The following is a 26555-nucleotide window of genomic DNA, read 5'->3' as shown; positions in this document are numbered from 1 at the left end:
TCTCCCTCCCTTCCGCCCCCTGCTGACCTCCCCCCAGTATGTTCCCCATACCTATAATTGTTTTTCTACTCTCGTTGCCTACCTAATCTGCCTTTGATTTGATTCCTTAGCTTCTGTTGTTGGTTGTTGTGATAGAGTTTTCATTTTAATGTTCATAGTTTTGATCCTCCTTCTTCTAAACAAGTCCCTTTAACATCTCATATAACAGTGGTTTGGATCTAATGAACACCTTCAGATTTACTTTGCCCTGGAAGCACTTTCTCTGCCCTTCTATTCTGAATGACAATTTTGCTGGATAGAGTATTCGTGGTTGTAGGTTTTGGATTTTCATTACTTTGAATATTTCTGCCAGTCCCTTCTTGCCTGTAGAGTCTCCTTTGAGAAATCAGCTGATAGTCTAACTGGGACCCCTTTGTACATAATTCTTTTCTTTTCTTTTGCTGCTTTTAAGATTCTCTCTTTATCTTTAATTTTTGACATTTTGATTATAATGAGTCTTTGTGTGGTTCTCCTTGGGTCCAGTTTTTCTGGAACTCTCTGTGCTTCCTGGACCTGTAAGTCTATTTCCTTCCCCAAGTTAGGGAAGTTCTACTTCATTTTTTTTCACATAATTTTTCAATTTCTAGTTCTTCTTCTTCACCTCTGGCAACCCTATAATTCAGCTGTTGGCCTGCTTATAGCTGTCCCAGAGGTTTCTGAGCCTCTCTTCATATTCCTCACTTTTTGTTTCCTCTTTCTGTACTGGTTGGTTGTTTGTTCCTTCCCTATGTTCTGATTTTTTGATTTGATCTCTGTTTTTTGTTTCCTCACTTGTCTCGTATGTGTTTTCATTCATTTCAGCAGGACTAGCCTTCATTCCTTCCACATCTTGTTCAATATCTTTTGTTAATTCTGTAAGGTGCCTTATGACTATAGCTCTGAACTGAGCCCCAGAAGGATTATCTATTTGTTCATCGGTTAACTCATGTGTTTGCTTTTTGGCCAGCTGCGTGATTGGTATTTCAATCATGATTCCTGCCATCCTGACCATTTTTGTTTATCTTTCCATCTTGGGTAGGGCTGTCATACCTCCTATGCTATAAAGGGCAGAGCCCCATGCGCTCGTCACTACTGGGTGATCCTTCTCACCACACTGTGGTGTTTTGTACGGGGACGGGGGTCCAAGATGAATTCCTGCCGTAACTCTCTGATGAGAGATCAGAAGCCTCCTCCGTCCCTATGCCCTCTGGGCCTCACAGTCTGAGGCAATGGGGGTCTGCCTTCCCCAGCAGTGGAATTGCGAGCTGATGGGTCTGGACTGCAGCCGGGGGTGCTCCCCAGGTGCTTTCGCCTTCCCTTAAATATGGGTGTCTGTGCTTACCGCGGTCCATCACTGCAGCTGCTGCTGCCAGCACAACTTGACATCTCTGCCCCGGCTTCACCCCTCCTACCCGTCCAGACGAGCACCACTTGTTTAGAACGTCATACATTGGACTTCCATGTAGCTTTGTTTTCTGGAACTTTTGGTTATTTCTGGTTTTGTGGTAGTTGTAGTCCTTCTTAGTTATGGAGGGAGATAGAGCATAACAGTTAAGGCCTCCATCTTAGCCGGTCATCTAATTATACTATTTATTGATGCTTCTACGTATATTATTTCTTTAAAGTAAGGGAAGAAAATGAGGTCGGAATTCTTTAGCACTAATGAAAAGTCTGGGGCCCAGAGATCTTTAAGTAACTAGTTACATTTATACATATTGTTTTAAAAAATGAACTGAATTCAAAACCAGCTTGATATGCCTGAAAAGACCAGGCTTTTAATTCCGGTCCTGTGATTTTGCAGATGGGTAAACTGAGTTTTAGAGAATCCAAATGGCTAAGCCAAAGTTATACAGCTAGGCACTGGAAAACCAGATAGTTTGTTGCTCAGACCAGAGTTCTTTCCACTCTTCATAACAGATTTTTTAAATAAATGGATGACATTTAGCAACAGCATAAGAGATACTAGTACAAGTTGAAAGGTGATGGAATGGCTACATATTTAAAGGAAAAGAAAACCCAGAGAAGCCTAAAGAATAATTAACTAAAGTTGTCAGCACATACTACAGATATTATCAGTTGTCTAGTTGAAAACACCTTTATTTCATGGAATCTCAGATAGGAATTTTCACAGTGTTCATATTTAGTTTATTTTTACATATATACAAATGTAAAATTAAATTCCAGATGGTTAAAAGATATAAAGGTAAAAAGAAAAAAGACAAAAAAGCCTAGGAAATGTAGAAATCTGTATGTACATACTTGGAAAAGGAGAGACTGTTTTGAATAATACGAAGACCTTAGAAGAGCAATCCGCAACTTTTTTAGTACCAGGGACCAGTTTCTTGGAAGACCTGGGGGGAGGGTGTCAGAGGGGGTGGTCAGGGTGGGGGATGACACAGGATGCAGAGCTCAGGTGAGGTCCTCGGGCTGAGGACCAGTTCACTGTCTGGGGGTTGGGGACCCCTGCCTTAGAATATATACATGTATATCTTAATGTATACATGACTATTAAAGCTTCTAAGTGGCAACTGATACCATATATATTTGTGATTTATATATTATTCTGGAAATACCAGGATATAGGAGGTATACCCAGTTTGTATTAATACAAAAAATATAAGAGGTGTGTATATGTATAAGGTCGTGTGGATGTATAAAAACATAAGAATAAAATAAGGCCTTGTTCACATGTATCCACTTGACTGGCTTTCTCAGAGAATTACAAGTGTCTTTTGTTCTAACTATTTCTACTATTTGCATACTCTCACCCAATCAGCATATATCAGCTATAGTGAGCGTCTTGGAAGGTAAAAGTAAATCACGACATTTCCCTAGTTCATTAGCATTTTTTGCCATTCAAGTAAAATCCAAATTCCTAACCAAGGACAACAAGGTCCTATATGATCTATTTCCTGCCTACTAACCTCTTTCCATGCTCTCTTATACAACATGCTCCAGCCATGTCAATTTTAAATCAGTTTTGAGAATGTACCTTCCAACCTTTGCCTATGCTATACTTTGTGGGGATACCTTGTCACCCTCTCTTCCACAAGACCAGCTCCTGATCAGGCAGATAACAGCTAGTATTTTATTTTCTTGCAAAAGCTTACATGATCACTGTGCTTCAAGTAGATTCCCTCTCTAATTTCTACAATAGCACCCTATTTGTTTATTTCATAGCATTTATCAAATTTTAATCATTTTGTTTGATTACATATTTATGTTACTATTTCTAACTCTCTCACCAGACATTATAATTTATGAATCCAGTGATCATTCCTCTGTGGTTAAGTTAATCTCCAGTTCCTAGATTAGGGTCTAGTACATAATTGGTAATTAGCAAATATTGAATGAATAAATATAAAAGTGTTAATTCATAAATTAAAAAATATATATTTTATTTGGAATTTGCTGGGAGAAAACAATAAAATTTCTCTGGAATAATATGATATAATAAGAATTTGTAAAGTGTGGGGAACTTCAACTTCTAGAATGGAATAGAAATATAAACTATAAATTTTGATTAATACCCATCTTCAAGAAAACAAATTTATTTTTAACAATAGACAGTATGAAGAAAAATAACTTTCAAAAACCACTTAGTATACTTATTCTGAAGCTTAAATACACTCACATCCTATGAGTAACCAGTTAACACTAAAATGCTGACCCTCTCATACCCCAGACAACAGAGAAGTCCATTCACGCGCTCACTCTCCCGATCCTCCCCCTGTCCTCCCACCACTGGAGGACACCATGTTGAACTTCCAGGAGCCGATGAACCGCTTGATAAAAATGAAAAAGAAACATTTTAGGATCGATACCTGGGCCTTGGAAAACTGGGATTAATAACATAAGGGTGAAAGAGTTAGAGGCCATTACTAATATTTCAAAAACATTCACTTCCTCAAAGGCAGTACTTGGAGAGATGTTTATGTTAGCATCACTAGTTTTTAAAATAATGAAATCAATGTAGTAACTGCAAAATTACTAGGCTGACTCTAGGGGACCACAGCAATAGCAGTAGCTGATAAATAACATCAAATAAAAAGGCACAGAGTAATGCTAGAATCTGGCAGAATAACATTTACAGCCATCAAAACATTCTCCAACATAGTATTATTTAGTTTTGAACAAGAAACTCTGATATGGGGGTCAAATTATTCTGCTGTAGGTTTCAGAGAAAAACTGTATACCACCATTGCTACTCTTAGTGACATTCGTTCATTCATTCGCTCATTCATTCACCCTGTAATTATTTATTAAATATCAACCATTGTGATTTTCACTGTGCTAGCCATGGAAATAACTTTAAGCAAACATTATTTAGTTCTCTCATTGAGATTGATAGGGCCTGAGAAAGAAAGCATTCCTTTTGTATACATGTTTATAAACCATAGCCCAGAATAAAAACTGGCTTTTTATTTTTCACAAAGGGGACTACTTTCTAAGTATTCTGCACCTATTTTTATTTTTATTTTTGTAAAATAACCTCTAAATGATTGCTATTTAAAAATAAGATATAAATATTTTCACTTCTGGAAATAGAAAGACACTTGTTGGAACTTTGTTGATAAGATTAACTCTTACTTATAGGTAGCCTCACATAATCATAAAACAAGGTTTTGATTTAAAAACAAATGCAGTAAAGACTCTTATTCACTTGAAAGAACTGAATGACATTTGGAATGAAATTTGTTCAAACCTTTTCAGACTTCATGTGTATAAGTCTCTGAGCCTGTTCTGAACAAGAAATCAAGTCATGTTTTCTAGCTTCAGAATTCAAAGGAAACATATTCTTTAAATCAGTGATTTTCAACTGTTTTTCATCTCATGGCACACATAAACTAATTACTAAAATTCTGCAGCATACCAAAAACTGCATTCTATTTTCTGCCAATCGACAAAAATAAATAGGTATAATTTTGATTCATTCACACTGGATGGCTATTATTGTGTTGGCTGTTTTCATTTTTTTGTATTTGACAATCCAAGAAAAATGAAATCAGTGCCCCTGACAAAAATAGTCAGGTATTGCATGCTTTAAAAATTCTTGTGGCACATTGGTTCAAAATCACTGCTTTAGACACACTATAGAGGGATCTGAATTCTCTCTACTGGTGCACTGCTACCTCAAAATCTTCTTTAAATCAACAGAAAGTATAATGTTACTGAAAACTCTATGTAAAAGTTAAAATTTTAGGAAAAGAAAGAAACCAATCTTAGCAATTCTAACATGAAGACAAGAGGGTAGACGATGAAGGAAGAACTAGGGCCAGTACCTTCTGAATGCCTGCTTGGGACTCCAAAACGTTATTCTCTGATCCATTACTTCGGCTGATCATCCGCCACATCTGGGAATACATGCTGTCCCTCTCAAAAGGATTCATGCCCTTCATGCGAACATGCTCATATACTGCAGAGTCCAGGACGGTGCCATAAGGGATGTCTGTCTGCTTGGACAGGTCCTGGAGAGATCTTAATTATTAGGAGAGAAGAGAGACACAAGAAAGAGTACTGAATATTTTCAAGTTAAAGGAGGCAAAGAACAATATATGTAAATATAGATGTCAAACTGCTCTTCTTATTTTGTTGTTTCTTAATATTAAGATGTAATATGTAAAGAAAATTGATGTTAGAATGGATGGCACTATACAAATCAAGAGAAGACAAAATTACTACTGGAGGGAAGGTGAACATGTGTAGTGATAAAGCAATGCATTTGTTATGAATCTGCACTAAACTGAACAAAACTAAAATAAAATTTAGCCACCCCAACAAAGCAAAGTAAATCAGATTGCTAGATAATCATATAATCATTTAGTATTTTTAAAATTTCAATGTATTATAAGCCATAAGCCTATGTTCTTTTAGGTGGCAAATCTTTACTATTTTTATAAAATAATTACATTTTGTATAAACAACATGTTTTAAGGTCAAGTATATACTTAAAAATTAGTTTTTATGATAGTCATTACTTATTGAGTGGCTACTACATACATCCTAGTCAGTTGACACACATTATCCTCACATCAGTGCCTCATGTTCAGAACTATTCTACCCATTTGTGAGAAGAAAGGACTTGCACATTCAGTGAGAAACAGAGATAAGATTCAAATGTAGACTAGATTGTTTCTAAATACTATATCATTTCTACTGCAAGTTTCTGACTCTTCCTTCTATATTTATTTTATATTATTTGCTTTAAGTGTCTGTGTGTGTATGTGTGTGCGTGAGAGAGAATGTTCTTATTTGTATTCAAATGCAATAAAGTCTATGCTTCCTGAAAGCTAAATATGTTTTTAATTTTCTCTTTTACAGAATAATGCTCTAGAACTTTCAAAGCAATCTTTGAATTTACAGATAGCATCTACTTTTCCCGGGTTATCTCTAAATTGGAGGTTGATTTCCTCACATTGAGTTTCTGAGCCACTCTATACTTTCTTAGAGAATGAATTACCCCACTCCACTGGAATTCACTGAATTTGAGATGGTGCCCAACTCTAATGACTGACATTTAAAAACAAATATGTGTCTTTGGCATACTGCTCAAAATTTGATATTGGCATGCTTCAGAGCCACTATCCTCTGAGAATGGGAGCAGATGTTTTGATACGCTATGCCATATTTGGAACAAAAATAAATGCCCACAGCTCTCCAACCATGAGCCATGAATCTCATGTTACTTCTGACCTTTTGGTCTGTTTCTAGATAAGGTTTCTTAATAGTTTCCTGAAGATCTTTGCAACCAACACCAATAGCACTGGGCAAGGGTATTGGCAATACTGTTATAGCTCGCCACTTTCCATCATGTACAAAGTTGTGTGGCAAGCAATGAATTAAAGGCTGCATCTGTTAGAGAAGTATTTATACCAATTTCTAATAGTAACTTTTAGCAAAACTTACTCTGTATTTTATTGAGTTTTATGTTGTTGATGTTTATAACTTACTCTATAAAACTGCCATGATAATTCCTTTCAGTTCCACACTTTAATTGCATAAAATGATGCATTGAAAATAGTTTTTGAAGGAACACGTTTTCTAGAAATATCTATAACTACTGATATTATTCTAAACTTATAAAAGAAAAAGTGACAGCAAAGTAATAATTGAGGGAAAAAGTAGGAATATCTACATATAGATAGGGTACAACTTTGAAGGAGAGTAACAGGGTGTGTGCTCCTAGGATATCCCATAATTATCTTGGTAATTGTGCGGCAATAAGAATTTTGTTTCAAAAGAACAATTTACAACTTACTGACTATTGTTTCAGGCCTTAGGAGTAAAACTGTATTCAAAATATTAACATTTAAGAATATTTCCCACTATTTAATGGAGGATACTTTAAAGTGGGAACACAGGGGAAAGAAATGAAACATATCTGTACTTGTTATAATATCTGGCCTCATTATTCAACTCTATAAATACAAGGGTTAGGGTAGGTAGATGTGCAGAGCTTGCACCTTCTAGAACCTTAAGGTCTATGGCTGGAGAAGGCCATGTTAGGATTTGTCAGAAATGCTCCCAGAATAGCTCTGGTCAGGTAGCTCAGTTGGTTAGAGCATCATCCTGATACACCAAGGTTGTGGGTTTGACCCCCTGCCAGAACATGAACAAGGATCAACCAATGAATGCATACAGTAATAGAACAACAAATCAACATTTCTCTCTCTTTCTCTCCTTCTCTCTTCCTATTCTTCCTCCCTCCTCTAAAATTAATAAGTAAACAATTAAAAGAAATAAAATAAAAGAAACCCTCCCAGGACAGGACTGGCCACTGGCTGCTTAGTGGTTCCATCAATTACTCTTGATTATAACTCTCAGGCTTCATTTTGATGATGCTGTGATCAGTCTAGGAGTGAAAATTTTTATGCTCATGTTTAAATATATAGGTAGTTTGCCCAAATTATCATGCTAGTAAAACACTGTAAAATAAATTAACACCCCCTCTTAGCTTTCTAAGAAAAAAGTTGATATCAAATGTTAATATCTTTAAAATAACCATGTTTATATAACATAGCATCACCTTAAATAATAACTTTACAACTTTAAGGTATAATACTCTAGTAATAAAAAGTTCAGTTGGTAAAACTCTTTTCTACACAATAAAATTAAAAAAGAGTCTTCTTAATATATTGCCTGATTCCAGAAAAAAGGAGTTTATTTTCAACATACTTCAAATTTAAAATAGCAGGTTTTTTTGTATCTTAGAACAAAGGCATGGTCCCTTAGCTTTATTTCTGATATCAAGTCAGCTCACAAATTTGCATTGAGATGTGCTTGCTATAAAAATTATAGCCTGTCCATTTCAGTGCCATTCCATTATAGTACACCAAGATAGCAGCAAAGGTGACAAATATAAAATGAAGTAAAATGAAGTTTAAAAAAAAAAAAGGCTGTTATAGGAGCCCAACACAGAAAGGAAGTGCTTATTTTAAGTGGTTATTTTGCATTTTCATACTAATCAGATTTTATAGAAGATCAGCAGAAATGTTATTGTCTATGTTATGATCCCCTGAAAGAAATCTAATAGGTTACTCTAGAAGCTATAATCCTCAAAAATTGCATCTCAAGGTCAATATCTGAATATATATTATTTAGACATGCCATATCATTGTCTTAAAATGCAAACAATTCTAAAATAATTAATAAGTACCTAATATAAATTAATTTTCCATAGCAAATATTGGCATTTATTTATTCATTTGATTTTAAAGATTTTATTTATTTATTTTTAGAGAGAAGGGAAGGGAGGGAGAAATAGAGGGAGGGGAGCATCAGTGCAAGATATATCTTGCACTCCCGCAACTGGGTACCTGGCCCGCAACCCAGGCACGTGTCCTGACAGGGAATCAAAGCAGCAGCCTTTGGGTTCGTAGGCCGGCACTCAATCCACTGAGCCACACCAGCCAGGGCTATTGACATTAAAAAAAAATTGGCAATGTTTACCCCATCCATGGAATGGGAAAGTCCAGAGTATTCTAAAAAAGAGTTAACTGTGAATATATTCATACTAGACTAGAATATTCTATTTCTCCACCTAACCACACAAATCTCAGATATACTCACATAAAACTCAGTGAATTACTATGCTGTGCGTCTATTAAACCTGAGTCCCCCTCTCCCAAAACTCCATCTTGAGTCAAGCACATAGAGTAGAAAATGAATATCTATGGCTATAAGTGGTGTGGGATAAAAGAAGCAAATGCTTTGACACTCTAATCAGCCTTATTTTCTCTTCTTACTGAAATTCTTCTTTTATTCCTTATAGTAGTGTCATATATGACCTGCAGCCTGGGTACTAAACAATACTAACAGCTGACAAGTATGTGATGTTTGGATGGACATTACATATACTGAGATACTGTGTTATTTAGGGCACTTTTGTGAAAGTAAATTTTAGGAATTTGAGGGAATCTAGATTGATTTCAAACTCTTTCCATAAGACACTATATTTAAAGCCCTTCAAACATTGAAAATTAATTTTGCTACATATTATAGTCTAATATTAGATATTCCTGGTATCAATAGCTTTGATATGGGTACACTTTAAAGTCAAGAACATCTATTATCTGTGGGCTGTGTGATGTTTGGTACCCCTGTTAATTTTATTTTCTTTAGCTATAAATGGAAAGAATAACAGTGACCTCCTTAAGGACTGATGATGAGAAGACCTGTCACAACAGTATTTGATGATGTTACCTATTTTTATATGAAGGTTATTATTATTACAAACCCTCTCCTTATAACACCCTATGTAATAATTTCCAATGGAGGTGTGTGTGTGTGTGTGTGTGTGTGTGTGTGACCCCTTATGAAAATTGTGAAGAGATGATTCATGAATAGAAGTCAACATAATGTCTCATTTATTTTCCAAGTACAAGATTGTATAAATATATGATATGAAACGGTTATAGCAAACTCTTTGGGACATTTTTATGACTTTGCGTTAACAAAATGATGCTATAATGAATGTACTGATAAAAATACATTTCTAAAATTGTCAACTAGTTAAAAATCTAATGTCTATCTCCTCTTCAATGAATTTTCACTCATATTTTTACCTATTTTCTTTTAACAAGATAATAGATCTTACCAATATAAACTTCAAAGTAACTCTCATAAACCTCTCTTTTCAATGCCATTCCCTCCTTTCTTCCTTCCTTCTCTCCTTTCTTTATTCCTTCCCTTCAACTCAATTCAGTATTTTCCCTACACATTCTCCAGTTTTTTACTCTGGATGCTGATTTCAGATGCCAAAAGACAGATTTTTTTAGCTCCAAGAGTCCTTTAGCAACAACGTTAAAAGCCTGCCTGGTGCCCATTTTTGTTCACAGGTTGCAGCAGCTGAGAGCTGTTACAGATGCAGTACAGAGGCAGGTTTTAGAGCATAAAAATTGCTCCACAATCTAAAATGTAAAAGAACAACTCACATGACAGCAGGGTGAGAATCAGTGTCACTGAGACCAAAGAAGCTTGCAAAAGTGTTGGAACATGGATCGACGTGTTCAGGCAAGGTAGGCCTGAGACAGCCCATAGCTGTGCACTGGGCAACAGCTTAGTTTCTAAAAACATGGGTTTTGAAAATGTAAAGATTTGAGTTTTAATCCTTGGTCAAATTATTTCAAATTCTTCAAATTGTAGTTTCTTTCCACATTAAACAGGGACAAATGATGATTTTTTAATACAGTGTCTGGATGTTTGAAGTAGATGTTATATGTAAGACTTAGCTCTCTATAAGTACTCAATTACTGGTAGCTGCATTTATTAAATGCATTATATTATTATCATTACTATTACTTCATTCTCTTTATTACTATCATTACTATTACTTTGTTCTCTATGGTTTCTGGAATTGCCATTTCCTTCTTTTCCCACCAATCAGATTCGTTCTTGGCTAACCCCTCTTCTGTGCCCATGGCATTTCTAACTGCTCCCCCGGAGCTAATCTCTCATAAAGTTCCATACATTTTGCCATGTTGTAAATCTGTCACAACCTTTGCCTTCTCATTGCCAATACCTTCATAATGTCTGCCTATAAAATTATTTCAAGGCCTTTTCCCTATTTCTACGCTTGCCCACCTCTAATCCAGTTTCCCTGTACCACAGCTAAAATGTTTTCTGATATGCAAATCTGTCCTGTCCCCGACTTATTGAAATATTTCCTCTATTACCTCACTGCTCTTAGAAAACACTTCAAACTCCCTAGCATTCAAGGTCCTTCAAAAATTTGGCCTTTTTTTCCTTTCTCAGAAACAACGTTTTGCCTCATTCATATTCAAATTATAGGGCAAACAGACCATTTCATCATTCTTTGCTGTTTCAGGGCTCCATGCCTTAGTAGGTATTTTCTCAGCATGGGATGCTTCCTCATCTACTTGGAGAATTCTTTTGCTTCAAGATCAAACTCCATCACCTCCTCAGCGTTCTTCTAATACTTAGAATGTGTTTACATTTTAGCCTTGTGTTGTGAAATTTTACTTCTTTGCCTTCCTAACTGGAATATATGTTACTGATTCTCATAATAATAATAATAATTAATTCATCTTTGAAACCTAGAATTTGGCTCAGAATCTGGGAAATAGTAAAAAAAAAAACAATGACACTCAGTCATTTTGGCTACTTTCCTTTTCTGGAAATATACTTTCATTTTGGAATGCCAGCATTCCCATTAAGCTAGCATGGCATAAAATGGGATTTTTACTATTATTTGCATAAATATGGAATTTTTACTACTGTGGATAACTAATCATGGCTGGGAGTATTTTATAGTTCATTTTTTAATTGGACTTTTACTATAATCAGACATTCTGTGGATGACTAATCATAGCCAGAAGTATTTTATAGTTGATTTTGTAAATGGGAATTTTGGAAATTTTCTCTATAACAAAATAAGCTGCAAAATAATTATCAGACTTCCAGTAAAAACATTTTCTTTCTTATGTATTAAAATAAATAAATTTGAGGCAAGGCAAATTTTAAAAATCCAAACAAATAGGACTAAAACAAAGTATTTGAAAAAGCTGAGGTTACAGTCCATGATTCTAGTAGACACAGGACTCTAGACAAAGTGGAATGTCTCTTCTGGAAAGGAATGCTTATCTAAGCACTGTGGTAATAGAGCAGACAAGCAGTGGCTGGCTTGATGAGCGATTTCTGGTTGAAATATTAGAAGGTAGATGGTGAAGAAAATTGCTCAACTAACTTTGTTAACTGGAATGATTAGAAAATACAAAAGAAATCATGGTTTTATAGCTAAAGAATAAATAAATACCAAAACTAGGATTGAATAGTCACCTTTGGTAATATTATTATTACAGAAAATTAAATTTTAGGATTTTTTCTTTCAAGAGTTTATGTATGTAAATAAAGGGGAAAAAGAAAAATATGACTGCTCTTTTTACTCTTTAAAATTTTTTATTTACTGACTTTAGAGAGAGAAAGGTGGGGGGGGGGGTCAAGTTTTTGTTCCACTTATTCATGTGTTCATTTACTAGCTCCTGTATGTGTCATGACTGGGTATTGAACTCAGACCTTGGCATATTGGGATGATACTCTTACCAAATGAGCTACTGGCTGAGACTGTATGCTCCACTTATAAAACAACAAAATAAGCATCATGGAAAGGCTTTCCATCTTGGCATTTATAGCATATCCAATGGTAAACTACATTCTCCATCTTAGTAGCTTGATCATCTCTGTGAAGTTTCCCCAAACTCCTCTGATGCAAGTTTTTAAAGGAGGTCTGATGAAATATAAGAGTATTAAGAGTAATGATGGGGTGAAAAGGACTCTAATACTCCTTGGTGTCAAAAGAAAAATTTAACTGGCAGATGGCTTAGTCCATACTGCAGAGCTCAGTGAGAGCTATTTTAAGCGCATGAAAATGCCACTATTTAATGAAAGCAAGCCCCAGAAAGAGTTGAATGTTCTTTAGCACAATGCTAAGGTTTCTTATTTTTTAAATATCAAGGTCAAAGTCACATTAGTGGGAGAAATTAGATTGTATAGCCTAAAAGCATAATTTATGCAGCAAGGTAATTCAGGAGGAAGCAGGCCACAGCTACCTCTAGTGGAGAGAATGTACTAGCACTGAAGTGAGATTGTGTTTTTCTTCCTCTAATGGTGCCAGAAATGTGTTCTTTTCAAGACAGTAGATGCCTGACATCTGAGGCCAAGAAGTTTGAATAATACTAGCCAGACAGGGCAGAGGGCTAGGACTCCTTTACTTGTGGAGACAGGAGTAATTTCCCAAGGGAGACATCTGGATGGAGAGAATACTCTATAAGAAGGGCCATAAGAAGACCAAAGAGGACTGAGGATTTACAGAGGATCATCAGTAGATGAGGGTGGGTACATGGGGGATGCTCAATTTAGGCCTATGTGGTGCAGCCTTTCCCAGTTACCCTGCTCTGTCCCTCTTCCCACAACTGACCTATATCCTTTACCTGCCCTCCAGCCTGCCCTTATATGCTACAACAGAGTAGGGTAGATAAAAATGTAGCTTCACATCTTCTCTGAACTTCATCACATACTTAAATGATCTTTATTTTTGCAAATGACTTAAATATCCATCACAATTTCAAGTGTGCTTGATGTGGAAAAAGTTTGCAGTAGTACTCATGAAGGGGACCTCTCTCCTTTCCAAACACTGTCTCTACATGGTGGATGACTAGGCTTGGAGGATTATAGCAAAGCAGATGACTCTCATGTCTTTCCTGAAAGATTGGAAAATAAGTATGTGTCATCTCTCTTACAGAGTCACCAGGGGCACCCCTATTTGCCATGTGGCATGGATAGGGCAGTCATAGGTAATTTGTAAATTCAAATAATATAGATGCACTTGAGAAAGATGGATGTCATGAACTACTTAGGGAACATCCGCATCCTCTTGGAGAGACTTGCATTTCCCATACACATTTAAAAAAATTTTAATTATTATTATTTTTCAATTAGAGTTGATAATTAATATTATTTTAGTTTCAGGTGTAAAGCCTAGTGATTAGACATTTATATAAGTTACAAAATGATCCCCTACATAAGTCTAGTACTGTACACAGTTAAAAGTTGATTCAGACTTGTGGATACAGTAGGTCATTTTAGAGAACCCAAAGAGACATGAAAACACTTTGTCCTTCTTAATGCTGGTAGGCATAATTAATAAAAATAACTGTTAAACTTTCTCCAGAATAACAATGTTATACAAATGCAGGAAAACAGTCATATGAAAAATCTGATTGCCTTGTCTGACTTGTTGATTCACATTACAGCTAGGAACTAATTTTCTCTCATTATGACTCCTGATATGTAGCAGACATTATTATATTTCTCTACTTGCTGACAGAATTATCACTTATAACCCTGTTTTCTGTTTTAAATGGCATATTAGTTAAATACAGTAGTCCTTAATAATATATAGATATGTACACTAATTAAACAAAACTCCATTGCAAAAGGCCCAGTATTTTGTGAATTAAATTACTTTGTAGTTTACCTATGCAGTTTGTTACTTAAATATTATGAAAAAGATGTAATATTTATTTACTCATGACAATATATAAAAAGATGGAATTATTACAAATTTTATGGCCAACATTTTATTGTCACCATTGGTTGTCAGTTAATTTTAAAATTTATGTTAGCACTATATACACAAAAAATCTAATAGACTTCAATAAAAGAAAATTAGATTTTTATGTTCCTATATCATTAAAAACACAGGAAGGGCTTTACTAATTCTCATGAATGCCCCTGAGAATCAACAAGTTTCTAAAAGAATTCTAATACAATCATAACATCAGAGAGTTACAAGAGTTCCTGGAGGTATTGCTTAATTTGATTATGTACCTTCAGGCTCATAAATGAGCCTCCAAAACAGCCTTTTTCTTCCTAAGGCATTTTAATGACTTAGAAAACTTAAGATCGAGAAGTACTTACTCAAGCCTAAGCTAAAAGCTTCCTATTTTACATAAGCTTCTCATTTTATGCTCACTGAAAATGGACAACAGTTATTTACCACCCCTAGTACAATATTTATGTAAGAAAACATTTATATTTCATTTTCATCTTCTAGAATTCCCCTTGATGAGTTATACACTAAATTCCTTTAGAGCTTACCCACAGGATCTATTGCTCACCTTGTTACATTGTTATTAGCTTTGTCATTTTTCTCTTCTAGAGCAATTTTTGCATAATTTATAGACCTTATGAATAGGTCATGATAGTCTTATAAAAGGCCTGAACAACTTTTACTACTGCGAGATGACTTTGATCATTTTCTTTCTGAACACCAATGCTACCTTTCAAATTTATAACTGACAGATGATTCATTCTGAAACTGCCTTCATCCTCCAATTTTGAACTATCATAGATACACATACACATACAGAGTTTGATTTTTTTCCGTCTCTGAGTGAAACGTCACATATTTGTCCCTATTAAACTTCATCTTACTTGTAATTACCTTGTTTAATTTGTCAAGATCCTTACGAATTCTTACAGTGTGGTTCCAGTCAATAATCACCCATACTTAACATAAAGTAATCTGCATATTTAATAAGCTTACTCTATTTCATACTTACAATCAACACTGAAAATATTAATTAGGATCAGAGTCAGCCCTGACTTATGAAAAAAATCTTTATTCAATATACCTCCAAGGCTGATATTGAACCATTGACCACTGACTAACATATGGCCCACTAACGAGCTGTGATACAATAAGACATAATATTACCACATAAAACCATGACCTAAATAAAAAACAGTATGAATTCAAGAGAGGAGTCAACTGTAATTTGTAATTTTTTTTCTTACAAGATCTTTTAAGGAGATTAAAACAATCATATTACCATTTTTTTTTCCAGTGGAAAGAATTAACTAAAGAGAAAGAAGTTACTAGGAACCATAGTAGGACTAATTCAATAACCTATTTGAATACTAAGTGAAACATTATTGTTGAAGTAAGGTGGAAGGTCATTGTTTCAGTGAAAAATCCTAGGTCTTCATAATACAGAGCAGTGGACCAAGTTTCTACTGATAACTTAAAGGTTCCCAAATACAAAGATGTTTTCCTTCTTCCCAGTGCAGTAGGTTTGGAAATTTCTCCAAAGACGAAAAATTTTAAAGAAACATTCAGAAAAAAATGGCCTCTATTCATAATTAGGTGATATTTCCTTTTTGAGGGCTTTCAACTAAAAGAAGGTCTAAACTGCATATCCTGAAGCTCAGAGTTCGGTCTTATGAAGAGCCACACAGATTATAAATGTCCGAACTGTTCTGCAGAAGTGCTCCTGCCCTTCATTTAGCAGCAAGTCTTGAGAGTTAAGCAACAATCTTCATTTGAAAGAGCAGCCCAGCTACTGGCTACAAATCTTGTTCTTGGCCTTTCCCAGGACTTTTTGTGATTGGGGCATCTGGCAATTTCCAACCTTGACCTTAGGTTACAAAATTGGGATTTGAGAAAATTAGGCAGTAGTAGGGGTGTGTGTAGTGTGTGCGCACGTGCATGTGTGTAGGAGTGGAAGAGAATGTCATTAAAAATAAATTGACTATCTTTAGATGGCAAGCTTGAGGGGTCAAACAAATACTTAGAAAGGGTGGAGCTCAGCATATCAAATTGCTGGCATGAGGGAGCGGACAGAAAGGAAAGGTGAGACTAGAAACATGGAAAGAGAAAAAAAGATAAGAAGATATTGCAACACAACAATTTCCTTTCAGATCTGCCCTTCAATGTAGGATTTATTTTATTAAGGTATCTATGTGGATATATTCTTATCAGTTACCTCAGACTTTGTTTTCTTTTTAAATTTTTATAGTTCTTTAATTGATATCCTTGCTTATTAAAAGTCAGTTTTAAGTCTACAGAAGTTGCAAGTAATTAACAAGACCTATTCAATAAAATAATAGTATCCATAGTGCCCTGCAAATAACTATTAAACTTCTAAAAAGTATTTAAAGTTCTAGGCTGTTTACACAGATTTTTAACAGTAATCAGGTTATATGGCTCTCAGTTGAAATAAACCTGAGTTTAGATTATGTAGATTATCATTATAGGATCATTCAGCATATATTCACTGCCCTAAACACACTCTGTGTCCCACTTGTTCATCCTCTCCACCACTGATTTTTTTGCTATCTCTGTTTGCCTTTAATTATGTTATATAAATAAACAATTTAGACCATGTTTAACAAGATACCTTGTTTGTGCAGTCAATATAGAATATTATACTGATAAATTTTATTAAAGGGAAATTATAAATAATTAAAACTATGAAAACAAATATTTGTGGAGTAAGAGAAGAAATGGATCACATTTTAAAAAACAGAAAACTAAAGTACTAAATGGTATAAGAACTTGGCTTATTTAGTACCAGGAAAGAGAACTTAAACATGTGCTCCTAGGTCTCCAGTCTCCTTCAACAGAGTATTCTGCCAAACAACCCCCACTGCCAATCCCACTATTGCTGATTTCCATCACCTACTCTGCCTACGTTAATTTATCAAAAGCACACCCCAACTCAAAGTAGCTCCTCCAGAATGACTAAGCAGACTACTCCCAAGTATACAGTGCTTTTTACCATATCCACATATTTTTGGTAGACAGAATTTATTTATTTAGCGGACTTCACGTAAGAAAGGAAGATAACAAGAAATAGAGAAGAGACCAGCGTGTATATTCTTGAGTGATTAGTAAATTGCCAGGCTTAGAAGACTAAAACTGGGAAGAGAATGTTTAGAATGATTCAGCTTGTTCAGAAGAAGGTCATATTATAAGTGATAGGTGCTTATTAATTTGGAAAAGTTTTCATTTTCTTGAGCTCAGTGTAAATAGAGTCTATAGTAATGCTAATGTAGCCCTGTTACTGGGAGTCACAAATAAAGTGGGAGAACATTTTTAATTAAATGGCCACTGAAGGGTTTTTATTTTATTTTTTTCAGAAAGGAAGACAATATGTTGTCTGTAACATCTAGATGGCTATAGGTTTATAAACCATCCATCACTGCAGCACTTAAGGGCTCTGACAAGTAAGCCATTTCAACACTGTACAGTATAGAGGAAGGAGATGGATACCTTCTGTGTGTAGGGCCTGTGCACTCTGGCACTAGGGCTATACTTTTCTGTACTAAACGGAAACATAAAAGCATAGGAACCAGGTCCACCTCAATTCAGTCCCCTTGATTTTGGGTGCCTCTAATGAAGCATGCAGTTCCTGCAGAGAGTATTACATAGCTTACTACTGGAATACTGAAGAGAATGGGTGAGGTAATAGGGAAACCAGAGAACATAACATTTTAGAATTCCTCTGTTATCCTGGACCAACAGGACAAATAAATGGCTTTTATATATCTTTCTGATTTCTTATGCGGTATATAGACAAGTCATGGCCTTCCAAAATCTCATGTCAGATTCTAAGAAATCCCTTTCTGGCTCATTCACTCGAAGAATATTTACTTGTAACCAACTACGTAATCAATAAGGTACTATATAAAGCACTGTGTTGATACACAGATGATGAGACCACCCTCAATAACATATACTTTAATTAGGAAGGTAAAACAAGTAGAATGATACTCCAGGACAAGGCTAGATGTGGTTCAGGGTGTGAGCAAAGCAGATGGCAGAGAGGTTCAAACAAGGGAAACACTAAATAGAATTACAGATGCTATGAGGAAAGCTACATGCAGGAAGGGGGATATGAGCTGTATGCTATGAGAGGGTACTTGATGATGAGTTAAAAGAAAAGTTGCCTAACAGAGATATCCTGACCCAGGTGTAGTGCTGATCATTATCAGTAAAAGCTTGATCCTAGTGGTAATCAAGCTAAGATGAGACAACAGAGTGAATCGCTCTGCTAAGTCCTTGTTTATGTTTCATATCAAATAAGGATTGCTGACAGCCAGAGTTTTACTTCCAGGGGGGCTTGGAGGATTAAGTGGCAGGACAAGCAATCAACACCCAGCGTGGGAGACCATGGGGTAAGGCAGTGACAGCTGTGTTAATAGCAGTTGAAACTTTGAGGTCTAGGTGAACCAGGAGAAATGATGAATTTTGTGTGTGAAATTATGGACAAAATGGTAAAAAAAATATATAGTTATTAGCTCCACAAAATTGAGGGTGGACGGAAAAATAGTCCAAAGAATAGACATGAGCTCCTGGGGAGCAAGTAGAAAACTGAAAGCAAATGTTAGGTAGGGTATATCCAGTAATCTTCTTTTATCTTTTATTTTTTTTTATAATAAATTCATGAAGTTTAGAGAAAATAAGGCTAAAATTATTATGGATAATGACATGATTTTTCAGGTAATAAGGCAGAAACTTGAATGCAGGTGTGTGTGTGTGTGCGCGCGTGGTGCCTGTTTGTAGCTTAGCTAAATATCACTTAGCCATTAATACCTTTTGCAAAACTATTTATATTTCCAAAAACTTATAATGACCCTGATGTTTTTCATTTATTCATTTGTTTATTTATTTCAATTAATAAAGTCTTAGCATATTTGCTAATTATAAATGATACTATCCACTGGTTAAGACAAAGGTTCCAGTGCCAGATTGCCTGGATTTACTACCCTAGCTTTTAGTTTTGTCTTCTTCAATTGGAGAGAGATGTTTTATTCCTCATGGGCTATTATGAGGACTAAATGAGTAACCTACACAAAGCATTAGGAAAGTGTCCATCACATAGTAAGGGAACATTAGCTGCTCTTATTATTAATGCTCTGTGCCAGGCACTCTTGGGGTCATTAGGGGCACAGATATAAATGTGACATAGTCCTTGCCTTTGAAGAATTAACTCTCAAAGAGAAGACATATGTGTAATAACTAATGGTGCCTGAGCAAACAGAAGGTGCCAGAAGAGGAGATGGGAGGTCTAGGTCATTTCAGGAAAAGGAATCAGCACGTAAACACCACAGAAGCATGAAATGTCCTATGAGTTTGGCTTGACTGGAGCATGGACAAGTATGAAATGGATTGATTGGTGCCAGTAGACAGAAAGGAGGCCAATCAGCTTTTGAATGGTTCAATATGCTCTGTTGATGGAGTTGGACTTTATTTTGATGGATGAGGTAATGATGGAGTTTTTCAAGCCAATTTTAAGGATGGGAGAAAGTGACTGGACTCCACACTCTGAAGGACAAACTTGAATAAGAATAAAATGGATAGAAGGGAGCAATAGTTAAGAGAAATGAGAGTAAGAAGTGAAGTAGAAGACAGGGAAAGCCAGGACCTTTGATTGCCTCATATCAACAGGAGGAAGAAAATCAAAAAGAGAAACAAGACTTGGAAAACAAAGATAGAGAGGAAATAGGAGAGGGCAATATCGTTGTGCTTTACCTCATTTTAAGAATAGTTTGTTAATCAAACAAGGTAATCCACCAGATTCTAAGAAAGGAAATCATTTGAGTATATCAATTAATGGGGGGAGAAAAGCATTTGACAAAATCCAGCACCTATTTTTGATTTAAAAAAAGTCACATAGATAACTAGGAATAGAAAAGAATTTCCTCAACTTCAGAGAGAATATCTACAAAAACCTGCAGCTAACATCATAGGTAATAATGAAAGACTGAATGCTTCTCCAAGGTGGGGAAATAGACAGAGATATCCACTATCATCACTCTTAATTTACACAGGACTAGAGAAGTTCTAGCTAGCACAGAAAAGTCAACAAAAAGAAATAAAAGGCATATAGATGAGAATAAAGAAACTCAACTGCTCAGTTTTGTAAATAGCCTGAGCTTACATAGAAAATCCCAAATAATCTACCCAAATCTCTTAGACTGCACAGCAAGGTCACAAGATAAAATCAGCAGAAAAAAACTAATTGTATTTTTACTTTAGCAATTAATATGTGGAAATCAAAATTAAAAATCCAATTCCATTTACAATCAATTGGGGGGGGGAATAAATATGTAGGCACAAATGTAACATGTGTAAGACTTCAATGCTGTAGACTACAAAATGTTGAGAAAAGAAATTAAAGATGTAAATAAGTAAAGATAAATAACATGTTCAGAAACTGGAAGACTCAATATAGTAAAGAAGTGAATTCTCCCTAAAATAATATACAGATTTAAGCAATTCCTATAAATACTGGTAATACTTTTTTGTAAATGTAGGTAATATTATTTTCAAATTTATATGGCAAGGCAGAGAAAATAGAATAGCTTAAATAATTCGGGAGAAAAAGTTGGAGGGATCCCCTATGTGTTTTAAGCCACAGTAATCAAAACTTTGCAATATAGGTGGAGGAGTGGATACATAGGTCAAAGGAACAGGACAGGGAACATGTACTCACACAGAATGGCCAACTGACTTTTTCAATACAAAGGTGTACAAGCAATTTAATGAAGGAAAGATAGTTTTCTGTAGCAAATGCTCCTAAAAAATATGCATTGACAAAAAAAAAAAAATCAACCTCAACCTTAACTTTACACCTAATACACAACTTAACTCAAATGGATTATAGATTTTTAATATGAAATGTAAAACAAGAAGACTTCTGGAATAAAACAGTTAAAAAATGTTGGGATCTAGGACTTTGTGTAGTCTTATACATGATACCAAAAGCATAATCCATAAAAAAAAATTGGGTTTCATCAAAATTTAAAACTTTTGGTCTATGTGTGACCCTGTAAAGAAAATCAAAAGATGAACAAAAACTAGGAGGAAATATTTGCGAACCATGTGTCTGACAAAAGGACTTGTATCAACAATATATAAAGAACTCTCAGCAGTAAAAACAAAACAAAACACATAATCCAATTAGAAAATGGATAAATGATATGAAAGGACCTTTGGGATAGAAGATATAAAAATGAAAAGATGTTCAAATCAACAGAACTAGCCAATAAAGAAATGCAAGACCACATGAGATATCACTACACACCTATTGAAATGGCTAAAATAAAAAATTAAAAAAAAAAGTGTTAACACCAAATGCTTGCAAGGAGGCAGAGACACTTGCTGTCTCATACATTGCTGGTGATAATGTAAACTGGGATAGCCATGCTGGAAAAGACTTGGCAGCTTCTTAATAACTAATCATACACTTACCTCACTACCTAGTGATTGCACTCCTAGGCTTTTAGGCCAGAAAAATGAAAACATATCCACACAAAAACCTGCACATAAATGTTTTTTTCAGTTTTATTTGTAATACCAAACTACCAGAAACAACAAAAATGCCATTCAATATGTAAATTGTTAAACAAACTGGCACATCCATACCATGGATTACTGCTCAGCAATAAAAATCAATACACGATTGATGCATGCAACAACTTGGAATGGATCTCAAGCATGCTGCCGAGTTAAAAAAAAAAAGAAGTCAGTTTCAAAAGGCTACATACTGTGTGATTTAATTTGTACATCACTCTAACTGACAAAAAACAAATAGGAATGGAGAACATGTTAGTGGTTACCAAGCACTGAGGTGGGGGTGAGGAAGGAGTTAGTGTGATTACAAAGGGAAAGAATGAGTTTTGGTAACAATGGTATAGTTCTGCATCTGTATTGCAGTGGTGGTTATACATTCTACACTTGTGATAAAGGTGGCATAGAACTATATGCACATATTAATCTCCTGGTTTTGATATTGTGCTATAATTATTTAAGATGTAACTATTCGGGGAAACTAGGAGAAAGGTACATGACACATCTCTGCGATTATATCTTTGCAATTTCCTGTGTATATATAATCATCTCAAAATAAACAGTTAAAAGAAATATTAACAGAATTTATTGCTACATGACAGATTACAGATTATTAATGCTTTGTCCTTCAGAATTGTTCTGTGCTTTCCTATTTTCTCAAAATAACTTCATGTTACTTTTATAATAAAAAGAAAATGCATTAAAATTGAAACAGAAATAAGTCAATGAAGTTTTTTTTGCTTAACTTCTTAATCTTTTTCATTCAGCCCCCCAACCCTCCTCGTCTCTGACAGCTGTCAGTCTGTTCTCTGTATCTTTGATTCAGTTTTATTTTGTATGTTTGTTCATTTTGTTTATTAGATTTCATATATAACTGAAATTGCATGGTATTTGTCTTTCTCTGATGAACTTATTTCATTGAGCCCAATACTCTCCAGGTCCATCCATGCTGTCGCAAAAGCAGAACAAAGGTGGCGGCCAAGTAGGTGTAAGCTGAGTCCACTTGCTCTTGTCCCCAACTTGGGCACTTAGCTGATCATCCGAAAAATAAAATGAACATTCAATGGAATCTCAGCTGACATGAATTTTGGAAGTTCAGGAGTACAGAAGACACTTCACAATGGGCGGTAAGGAGATTTTATAGGTGGAAGGGGAAATACCTCGTGCGTGGAGCCTGCAGTCAGGGACAGCCCGGTCAGAGATCACAATTTTGCGGCTCCCTCCCCTCCCAGGGCAGGGAACCCCCAATTCCGGGCCAGGAGCAACTTGGATACACAAAGTCAGGGAGATTCACGCTACACACACTCACAGCGAGCAGCACACCCAGAACTGCGGTGGCAAATGCCAACGGGGGAGAGCCAGAGCAAGAGGGGGTGGGGTTCTATCTGCACCTGAATTGGGCAAAGGAGGATGGACATGGCCAGCCATGACTGTGAGAGACTCTTTACTTCTTAGAGGTGGCATGTATGGAAACACAGCAGTAACTCAGTGTTGCAGTGGGAGTGCCCAGAAAGACTATTTAAAAGTGGGGGCTGAGGCATGCTGGGCAGGGACCACCTGCAATGCCAGCAAGGGGAAAGGATTAAGGGCGTGATTTGCTCCCACTCAGTGCAGCTGGGCAGATTGATCAGAAAGGTGCAAAGCGAGGGGATTTCTCCACCCCAGCCCAGAGCAGCTAGCAGGGCAGAGGTCATGCGGAGATGAAAGTGTGGGCCTCTGACTGCTGGGAGGGCAGTGGGCTGGGACCTGGAAGGGGGAGGCTGGGTACTTGAGATCAATTAAAGCCAGACAGAGCCCTCTATCCCGGTGGAGCTTGAACCTCCAGGAACAGAAGGTTGCAGCACTCAGCCCCCGTGTCCTGCAGGACTGGGGAAGCTCTGCAAAACAGGCATGTCAGGCCCAAGAGCCCCTCAGTCTGCATTTCTGCAAGAGAAAGACGTCAAGAGGAATGCCTAAAGGGCTCATTTTGGACTTCTCTCAGGGAGACGAAATACACTCATTTCTAGGGCCCTGTTTCACTGAGGCCGGCAAAGCAGGGAGATCAGAAATCAGTGCAGCGAGGGGGAAGCAGGGCCCTGCACAGCCGCGGCTGGCACGCAGAGCTGCCAGTCAAATGAAGCAGGAGCAAGCTGCTCCTCTTACACAGATTGCCTAGTGCCCCCTCCACCGCCCCCCCCCCCCAAAAGGACAACTAATCAGAAACAATGCATTACTGGAAATAAGCTGCTACAGACCACGACCGGTGGTGCAGGGGCAGGGGGAACACACCCACAACTTTCCCAGAAGACTGAACAGTGCCTCCCAGGGGAGTAGGGGTCCCACCCTCCTGATCACAACAGAAGGTCCCTCTAGAGACAGGTGAAGGTGATACAGGTGGTGCTGCCAGAAGTGGGATGACCCACCTGAAGTGGATCCAGAAAAAGTCAGAAGGTGAACACCAAAGGGCTGAGATGAGTTTCACCTCATTCTTCTTTAGAATTTGTGTTTTTTTTCTTCCTTTCACATAGCCTTTTAATATTTCTTCTTTTGCTTCAATTGTATTCGAACTGATTCACTATTCTTTGTCTTTTATTTTTTATTCTTTTTTATTCAGATTTTATATACTTTTTTTATTATTTCAAATCTCATATTGCATCCTTCCCTTGTCTTCTTCCATTCTTCCTTCTTCGTGCCTTTTTTATTTTCATTGTAAATTTTATTTTTCCCATGCCATGCCGTGTTCCTCCTTCTTACTCTTCCTATTTCTCTTTCCTGTAGCCTCTCAAAAGCATTCTCCCTTCATTTAGTCAAATAACATTCTTTTTTCCCCTCTTATAATATTTTTATTTCCTTTCCATCATTATAAATATGGCTTGTTTAGCGTGGGTTGTTTAGCTGTTCTTCTTCAATGGCATTACTATTTGTTTATTATTTTTTGTATTTCAGATCTCATAGGCTACTCTCCTGTTGTCTTACTATATTTTGCCTTCCTCCTGCCTTTGCTTATTTGAGTTAGGATTTTTTTCCCTATTCTTAGCCTGGATTCTATTCCTTACTCTTATTATTTTCCTCCCACTATCCTCTCAAAATCATTTTTCTTTACTGTAGATATCTCATATTCTCTTTTGTGTAATATTCTTATTCCCTTTTCAACTTTATTAATCTTTGTGCAGCTGTTGTTGTTATTGACCCTGCTGTGGTTTTCATGCAATTTTGTTCTCTTTGGTTCACTCCTTTAAAATTTTATTTCAAACCTCATAATATACTCTTCCCTTTTCTTACTCCATTTTGCCATCACCCTTCCCTGTTTACATGTTTTAAATTTTATTCTCTCCATCCTTGTTTATATTCCCTATTATTATTATTTCTCCTGCCTCTTCCCACTCAAAATAATTTTTCTCTACTTTAGTCCTCTCATATTCCCTTTTTCCTATCTTAAATATTCTTAACCTTTCTCCAATTTTACTAATCTTTGCTCAGTTGCTGTTCATATTGCTGATGCGATAGGTGGGTATTTTTGCTGGTGCGGGTTTCGTTTTCTGGTGATAGTGCTTTGTTAACCAGCACCTGCACAAATGCATATGAGACATGGCAGGGGTTGTGACCCCTGGTCAGCCAGCTGTGGAGGAGAACCCACTGACAAATGAGCCACCAATAATCAAAGTCCAAGTACAAGAAGACAGCCAAGATAAATTGAATAAAGGGCAACCCTAGAGCATCCATATCAGGACATCAAAGAGACTGCACCACTGAGTTCCACAGAACTTCTACCACAGAGGTCCACCCCATGATGACAGGCAGGCAAAGTAGAGCAACCTGAAACACAGAAACAAACAAAAGGAGTCCCCTAAAATGTGGAGAAAAGAAAGAACCCCCAATTGAAAAGAAAGGAGGAATCCCCAGAAAATGAGCTGAATAAAACTGAGGGAAGCAATCTATTAGACATATAATTCAAAATAATGATTATGGTGATGCTCAAGGACTCAGTGAGAACTACAAGGAACTTAGTGGGAACTACAGCACCATTAAAATGGACATATAAACTATGAATAAGAACCAGAAAGAGATGAAGAACACAATATCTGAAATGAAAAATACACTAGAAAGGATTAAAAGCAGGCTAGATGAAGCAGAGGACCAAGTCAGTGAGCTGGAAGATAAGGTAGAAAGAAATACCCTGTCAGAGCAACACAAAGAAAAAAGACTCAAAAAGAACAAGAATGGTTGAGGGAAGCTTTAGGACAACATGAAATGTAACAACTTTATCATTATAGGAATATTAGAAGGAGAAGAAAAGGAGCAAGGAACAAAAAACATATCTGAAAAAAATGACAGAAAACTTCCCTAACATGGTGAGGAAAAAAGTCACACAAGTTCAAGATGAACCCAAAGAGGCACACTC

The 26555-nt window shown here is 36.3% G+C and overlaps 1 protein-coding gene across 1 annotated transcript in view; it reads right to left on the bottom strand.

The window, feature by feature from the left end:
- Positions 1–26555, bottom strand: part of LOC150019284 (glutamate receptor ionotropic, delta-2) — a 388160-nt gene that overhangs the window by 253762 nt on the left and 107843 nt on the right. Inside the window, exon 5 of the mRNA XM_090267947.1 lies at positions 5301–5496. Within this exon, the coding sequence (XP_090124073.1) occupies positions 5301–5496 (196 nt within the window). The remainder of the gene's footprint in view (positions 1–5300; positions 5497–26555) is intronic.

Source organism: Furipterus horrens, unplaced genomic scaffold (assembly GCF_987537825.1).
Source record: "Furipterus horrens unplaced genomic scaffold, mFurHor1.1.pri manual_scaffold_2, whole genome shotgun sequence".
Lineage (NCBI taxonomy): Eukaryota > Metazoa > Chordata > Mammalia > Chiroptera > Furipteridae > Furipterus > Furipterus horrens.
Note: the sequence above shows the minus strand (reverse complement) of the source record. Positions and strands in the feature narration are given on the sequence as shown.